This window comes from Tupaia chinensis, unplaced genomic scaffold (genome assembly GCF_000334495.1).
Source record: "Tupaia chinensis unplaced genomic scaffold, TupChi_1.0 Scaffold000226_1, whole genome shotgun sequence".
Taxonomy (NCBI): Eukaryota; Metazoa; Chordata; class Mammalia; order Scandentia; family Tupaiidae; genus Tupaia; species Tupaia belangeri.
In genome coordinates this window covers 6,534,820-6,541,930 of record NW_006159701.1, presented here as the reverse complement: position 1 = coordinate 6,541,930, position 7,111 = coordinate 6,534,820, and the positions used below count along the sequence as shown (strand labels likewise).

The 7,111-nt window shown below is 61.6% G+C and overlaps 2 protein-coding genes across 3 annotated transcripts in view; one reads left to right on the top strand and one right to left on the bottom strand.

The window, feature by feature from the left end:
* PISD (phosphatidylserine decarboxylase) overlaps positions 1-6,559 on the top strand; it is a 39,519-nt gene extending 32,960 nt beyond the window's left edge. The window contains exons 2-7 of one of the 2 annotated variants that reach the window (XM_027771626.1): positions 1,816-1,981; positions 3,156-3,392; positions 3,775-3,913; positions 4,153-4,299; positions 4,474-4,634; positions 5,233-6,559. In XM_027771626.1, the coding sequence (XP_027627427.1) occupies positions 1,816-1,981; positions 3,156-3,392; positions 3,775-3,913; positions 4,153-4,299; positions 4,474-4,634; positions 5,233-5,457 (1,075 nt within the window). In that variant the 3' untranslated portion in view covers positions 5,458-6,559. The remainder of the gene's footprint in view (positions 1-1,815; positions 1,982-3,155; positions 3,393-3,774; positions 3,914-4,152; positions 4,300-4,473; positions 4,635-5,232) is intronic. The other variant, XM_006147957.3, reaches the window with a different exon arrangement.
* Positions 6,560-6,594: 35 nt separating this feature from the next.
* Positions 6,595-7,111, bottom strand: part of SFI1 (SFI1 centrin binding protein) — a 79,352-nt gene continuing 78,835 nt past the window's right edge. The window contains exons 32-33 of the mRNA XM_014587641.2: positions 6,808-6,919; positions 6,595-6,729 (exon numbers count right to left, since the gene is read on the bottom strand). Of these exons, the coding sequence (XP_014443127.1) occupies positions 6,625-6,729; positions 6,808-6,919 (217 nt within the window). The 3' untranslated portion in view covers positions 6,595-6,624. The remainder of the gene's footprint in view (positions 6,730-6,807; positions 6,920-7,111) is intronic.

Sequence of the window (7,111 nt, the reverse complement as noted above, 5' to 3'; positions counted from 1 at the left end):
CAACCACCAGTCCTGGAGCCGTGACGGCAGGAGCAGGAGGAGCAGGATCCTCGCAGGGCAGCGCAGCGCGGGGAGAGGGGAGGAAGGAGGAAAAACAAAGGCGAGTGAGCCAGGAGCCTGCACCGCCCTCCCCGCGCCTGCCCACGATGTGTCAGTCAGAGGCGCGGCGAGGACCAGAGCTCCGCTCGGCAAAATGGTGAGATGCTGCCGGCCACGTCCTAATCCCGCTGTGCCCCGCCACGACCTCCGGAAGGTCAGAGTTCACGTGCAGCGGCCCCACGGTGGAGGTGGCAGCAAGGGACCCGGGGGTCAGCCCCCGCGGCTGGAGGGGCCTAGCCCGGGGGGCCTGAGCACCCTGAGTAGGAGAGCCCGCTTCAGGTACCTGCAGTTCCTGCTGTGCGGGGGGCCCAGTGGGGGTGGGCCACTGAGCTGGGCTTCTGACCTATGTCAGTCGTGTCCCTCAGCGGTTCTCCAGGCTCCCTGCTCCCCCAGTGCTTCTCCGGCCCCTTCCCGCTGGTGGGAGGGTGCAGCGCTGCAGGATTGGTCTGTGTTCTGCAGTGAGGAGGGCGGCAAGGCAAGCCCCGGGTGGAGGGAGCAGTGATTTGCCTGTCTGCACTTGGCCCTGCTGCCCCCCAGACCTTTTCAGGGCACGGTGGGGCAGCAGGCGGGGTGGGGTGGGAAAGGAGGAAGCAGCCGGCTGGGGGGTGGGCGCCTGGGAGCTGCAGGCTGCAGCCCATGCACTGAGCCACTGCACGGGTGAGCAGGGGGCGCGGGGGTTCTGCTCCCGCTGCCAGCTGAGATGCCTCTTTGTTCAGCAACTGGGAGACAGAGGCCTTGGCTACTGTTGGGAGCACAGTCACGGGTGGCAGTCAGGTTGTCCTGTTCAATGTAGGTGAGGAAACTGAGGCCTGGGGACGTTCTCAGAGTGAGTGCTGTGTGGTCTGACGGCCACCCTGGGGCATCAGGAGCACTTTCTCGGACCCAAGCACAGGACAAGGGCACTTGGGCCTCGTTGTACCTCAGAAGGCCAGTGACTTGCTGGGAAGAACAGGCGTCCTAGCCGCGGGCAGCCGTGGAGCTGAGCCTGCGCGCTGGTGTGCTGAGGAGGGGCCCGCCACTTTGTCTAGAGGAGGGACTGGGTCAGGTGTGTGGTCCCAGCAGAGTGGGGCAGTGGCTTGAGAGTGTGGGTGTGGGTTCTCCCCTCAAACCTGTGGATGGCTTTAGAGAACCTGACCTACTGCAGCAAGCCGCGCAGGTGGACGGGGTGACACGGGGGCGTGCGTGTGTGCATACACGTGTGTACACGCATGCATCCTTTGAGATGTTTTCTGGCCAAGTCCATAATTTAGCATATTAGGAAACAGGAGGCCTGGAGCTGTGGAGCTCTTCCCAGAGCTTGCAAGGGGTGGTAGCAAAAGACAGCAGTGCTTACCTCGCCGAGGGGCAGAGCTCCTCGGTGCTGCGGGGGCTCGGGAGCTCAGACTGTCTCCCTGGCCGTGGCAGCCTGGTGATGTGAGGCATGGCTCCCCCAGCCCCTTTCCTGCTCAGCAGGTGCTCCCTGAGAGAGGGGCCAGGAGCTGGGCCTGCCCTCCTGCCTTGGCTACCCACACCCCTGTCCCTCCCCTTCTCTGTCCTCCTTAGCAGGCGGGCGGGTGGGAGACAGGGAGTGAGGGGCGGCCAGGGCAGCGAGCCCTGACTCAGAATGGGGTGGATGAGGGGGACACGGCGCAGGGACGGGCAGGTCAGTGGGAGTCCTCCTGGGTCCCTGCCGGACCCCGGCCCCTGACTGGCTGCATGCGGACATGTACCCTACAGGTTGCAGTTTCCCCAGCTGGCCCTGAGGCGGAGACTGGGGCAGTTGAGCTGCATGTCCAGACCCGCCCTGAAACTGCGCTCCTGGCCCTTGACTGTCCTCTACTACCTCCTGCCTTTCGGCGCCCTCAGACCGCTCAGCCGGGTGGGATGGAGGCCCGTGAGCAGGGTAAGTGCACAGGCTGCGTGGCCCAGCCCTCCCGTCCTCCGGGAGGGCCTGAGGCTCAGGTGCAGGAGAGACGGAGCAGACTAGTCGCCAGAAGTAGAGGCGATGGCTGTGTCTTGGCAGGTTCATTTGCTGGGAAGACCAAGGCATGTTTTTATTTTATTTGTTTGTTTTTGTAGAAAGTTTATTTCTTCATGAGGAAGGACAGACAGGCATTCCCAGAAGGGTCCTCAGGCTGTGGTCCGCCCCCAGCCCTAGCCCGGATCACAAGCACATGCATGCACACTAGCCGTGCACGGGAGACCTTGACATGAGCCAGGACCTCCCCGGCAGGCCCAGCCCTGCAGTGTTGCTACTGCCACGCTGCCACACCCAGCCCCCGACAGCTTTCAAGAAGGCCGGGTCGGATCATGGCCAGGTGGGCTGCCAAAGAGGGACTGCGAGCACTCCTGGGAGGAGCCCTAGGCACCCTGGCTGGGTCACAGGACAGGGCCTCTGTGTAGGGCCAGGGAGCTCGGCAGGGGCAGGCTCCCCAGACTGAGCATGTCCAGGCCCTCCACGTGCCGGCAGGACCTGCAGGGGGAGCAGACTTGGATCTGCAGGGCAGGCCGGATGATGGATAGAGCAGATCTGCCCCCACACCTCCCTGCAGCTGATGGTCAGGGGCCTCCTCGCTCTGTCAGGAGAAGAGGACCTGCACTCCAGGGTACACTCACCTGGGCACTGGGGGCCGTCTCCGTTCTCTAACCGTCTGGGGCAGTGACCGAAGAGGGCAGCCTGCCCCCGAGGTGCAGACTCCTGCCAGTCTCCCTCCGGGTAGGGTAGCATCCACCCAATCTACGCCTGGTCCCATGTCTGCTCAGTGGTCTCAAGAAGTAAGACCGCTGGCCAGTGTCACTTCTGAGACCAGGGCAGTTGCTATTTGACCTTTGCACAAAATGGAGACAGTGACCTGAGTTGCACGTAGATCTTGTCTGTCTGTGAGAGCATTCGGTCCAGAGCCTGGTTCCTACTGAGAAACAGCCACATCACAAACCAGTGGGCCCCTGGGTCTCCCATGGTGGCCCTTATTGGGTGTGTGTTTTCTCCCACCGTGGGGACAAGGGGGCCAGGGCATTCATGCTCTTAGGAGCTGGGTGCAGTGTGGCCAACTCAGGCTCTGCCCTGTGGCCTGCAGGTGGCCCTTTACAAGTCGGTGCCCACGCGCTTGCTGTCACGGGCCTGGGGCCGCCTCAACCAGGTGGAGCTGCCACACTGGCTGCGCAGGCCTGTCTACAGTCTGTACATCTGGACCTTCGGGGTGAACATGAAGGAGGCCGCCGTGGAGGACCTGCACCACTACCGCAACCTCAGCGAGTTCTTCCGGCGCAAGCTGAAGCCGCAGGCCCGGCCTGTCTGTGGCCTGCACAGTGTGGTGAGCGCAGCGCCCCCCCCCCCTCCACTTCTCCCTCAGGGCCCAGCATTGTTTTTTCCCATTGCCAGAAGGCACACGTGCTTGCTGGGTGTGGAGGGCATCCCCTCTTCCATTTTGATCTTTTCAGGATTTGGGGCACACATGTACACATGCCCAGCATCTTTTACAAGTGCTAGGCCTGGGATTTGAACCGGGAGATATGGTTCCTTTAACTACTAGGCAAAAGGGCTGGCCCAGGGCTCCCAGGATTCTTGCCTGTCTGTGGGAACTAGGCCCAACAGCTCTGGGCTGTGGCCCTGGGGGGTGGCTCCTCCCAGGGGACGTCCTCTGGGGGGAGGAGACCGTCCTTTCCTGGGTAGCAAGCCTCTCCTGCCCCTTCCAGATCAGCCCATCGGATGGGAAGATCCTCAACTTTGGGCAGGTGAAGAACTGCGAGGTGGAGCAAGTGAAAGGGGTCACCTACTCCCTGGAGTCGTTCCTGGGCCCACGCACCGGCACAGAAGACGCGCCCTTCCCACCAGGTGGGCCCCTGTGTGACGGAGCCTGGGCAGCCGTGGTGCCGTGTGGTTGGGCTGAGGGAGGGAAGGGCATCCTGAAGGCCCTGACCTGAGGCTGGCACATCGGCTAACCATCGCCCCGACTGAAACTTGGGCCCCCTGGGGACCCATGTGCAGACCACAGGCCTCAGACTGCATGCTCGCTGTGGACTGGTGGCACTGGGAGCTTGTCTTAGTCTGGCCGCTTGTGTGTCCCACCCCAGCCACCTCGTGTGACTCCTTCAAGAGCCAGCTGGTCACCCGGGAAGGGAACGAGCTCTACCATTGTGTCATCTACCTGGCCCCCGGGGACTACCACTGCTTCCACTCCCCCACTGACTGGACTGTTTCTCACCGGCGCCACTTCCCAGGTAGGCCCTGTGCCTGCATGTGGGTGGGAGCCATTTCCGTGGGCTTCTTGGCATCTATCAAGGGACCAGGTTCCAGGAGTCTGGGTGGTGGACAGAGGGCTGGGGTCCTGCCTTCTCTGCATTTTGGATAGGCAGGGCTCCAGGCAGGGAGTGGCAATGGCCCTGCTCCCACAGGCTCCCTAATGTCGGTGAACCCGGGCATGGCCCGCTGGATCAAAGAGCTCTTCTGTCACAATGAGCGGGTGGTCCTGACCGGGGACTGGAAACATGGCTTCTTCTCACTGACGGCCGTGGGCGCCACCAACGTGGGCTCCATTCGCATCTACTTTGACCGGGTAAGCAGACTAGGCCCTGCCGAAGCACGAGGGCTGGGCTGGACCCCTCCGGTCTACCTGTGCTGTCTGCTGTGCAGCTGATCTGTCGGACTAAATTCGAGGGGGCGGGGCGCATCTCTGTTCAGGCCTGGCTTTGCTGAGCAGCTGCCCTGAGGAGCTGCCAGCTAAGGCCTCACTGCTTCCCTCCCTCACACTCTGCCACTTGCTCTTGTCTGGAGGTGGCTGGGAGAGGTGGCGGGAGTTCCTGGTGCTGCAGTGCCAGGAGGCACGGTCAGAGATGAGGGAGGACACTGAGCTTGGCTGGGTCACATCGAGTGGAGGCCTGTGGCCCACCCTCCTGGGAGTGTTTGTGGTGACCCTGACTCCCACGGGTGTGGGTCTTGCTGCACCAGTCACGCTGAGAGAGCTGGGCCCAGTTCACAGGTGTCGGGAATGGTTGGTGTGATTTGGTCAGAGCAGGCCCACCAGCTCCGAGATGCTTCCCCACGTCCCTTTCTGAGCTGGGCTGGAGACGAGCAGCAGAGGGTGCTGGTCTGGGGAGGGGGGTTGGGGGGAGCTAGCTGTGCGAGTTCCGCCTGACCTGCCCCTGCTGCTGCAGGACCTGCACACGAACAGCCCAAGGTACAGCAAGGGCTCCTACAACGACTTCAGCTTTGTGACACACGCCAACAAGGAGGGCATCCCCATGCGCAAGGGCGAGCACCTGGGCGAGTTCAACCTGGGCTCCACCATCGTGCTCATCTTTGAGGCCCCCAAGGACTTCAACTTCAAGCTGAAAGCAGGACAGAAGATCCGCTTTGGAGAGGCGCTGGGCTCCCTCTAGAGCCCCTCTCCCGGCTGCAGCTGCTGAGGGATCTTCTCCAGAGAAGCAGGAGGGTCTTCTAGAGACCCTGTGAGGCTGCCCGGGTGAGGGGCCTACCTCAGGGCTGTGAGGCCTTGGGAGCTGACCAGGTAGGACCTGAATGACTGCCTCTGCCTGTCCTGAGGTGCAGACCAGAGGTTCTGGATCTTTCTCACCAGGTCAGAGCCCTGGTGGTGCCCTGAACTGACGGTTTCCCTTCCCTCCCATGAGAAAAGTACAGGCTGGAATGATCTCAACTTCACTTTAGGATGGTTAAAAACATGCTGTCACCTGGAGACTAGTCCTTCTCCTGGCTGAGCTGAGCATTCTCGGGTCTTGGGTTTGGTTTTCAGATGAGTGGGAATGCACCTCCTTCCTGCCCTTCCTGTCCCCAGGGCTGTTTTCTGTCGGCCCCTTTGGTTTTCTTTGGCCTTAACCCTCTGCCTCTCCCTGCACAGTGCACAGGGTGAGGGGCTGCCCTGCTGCAGAGCAGGGCTCTGCGGCCTTCATGACAACCGCTTTCTGTTCCCAAGTTCGCCTCCCCCTGCTCATTGGAAAAAGTGTAACCTTCCTTCTTTGCACTCATGGCCGATGTGTCATCCTGGACTCTGCCAGCGTCTTCTGAGGATGGGGTCTAATGACGTGGACCTCTGCAGGCCCCGAGGAGCCCCTCCTGGAGCTGGCCGAGTCCTCTTGGCAGCAGGCAAGGCCAGAGCACTCCTGATGGCATCCTGCATGAACAGGGCAGGCCGGCGGTCAGCCAGCCGGGGACCCGAGGGCTGCGTCCCATCCCAGATCCCGTGGGACAGTTGCTGCTGTTGGTGCAGGGAGTGTTGCCGTGTGGTGGTCAGTGCCTAGAAAAGCTGTCCCTGGTAACAGGTATCTGTCTTTGGGAAGCCCCATGGTGGGGACAGGGCTGGGTCGCATATTGATCCTGGGGACGCTGTGAATTTCTCCTGCAGGAGAAGTCATTGAACTTTTTCAACTGTATCAGTAGCACAGTATTTTTGTATGAAAAGTGGGAGACTTCTGAACAGTAATTCATTTAATTGCAAAACATTTTGAAATAAAAAACCTCATTGTAGCTTTGCATTCTGTTCCTGGGGGCCGCCTCCCCGCAGGCCAGCACCTGCCTCCCGGATGAGTGCACTAGCTCAGGGCCTGCCGCAGAGCCTGGACTCGGGCCACGCAGGCACTGATGGGCTGGCGCTGGGCCCGTAGCTCCTCGGCCAGCTGCCGGATCTGGACTTCCACCTGGGGACAAGGGGAGGGATGGGCTGAGCTGAGAAAGCTCGCTGGGGGTGTCCCAGGGGGGCTGGCCTGGGGTCTCACCTCCTCAAGCTCTTTCTGCACCTGCCGCTCTGCTTCCTGGTCTGCAGGCCTGGGCTCTTCCCGGCTCAGCTCCAGCCACTGGCGCAGGCTGCTTGCTTGCCGCTGGTAGGACCTGAAGGGGAGACACCTGCTGCCTGGCTGGATTCTCAGCAGAGCTTCATGGACACCCCTCCGGCTCGGGGAGAAACACATGAGCTAATTCTTTCTTTCTTTTTTTTTTTTTTGGGAGGGTTTTTCATGCACTCGCCCGACAGGGGGAGACAGAGACAAGAGAGAGACAGAGAGACAGGGAGGGAAAAAAAAA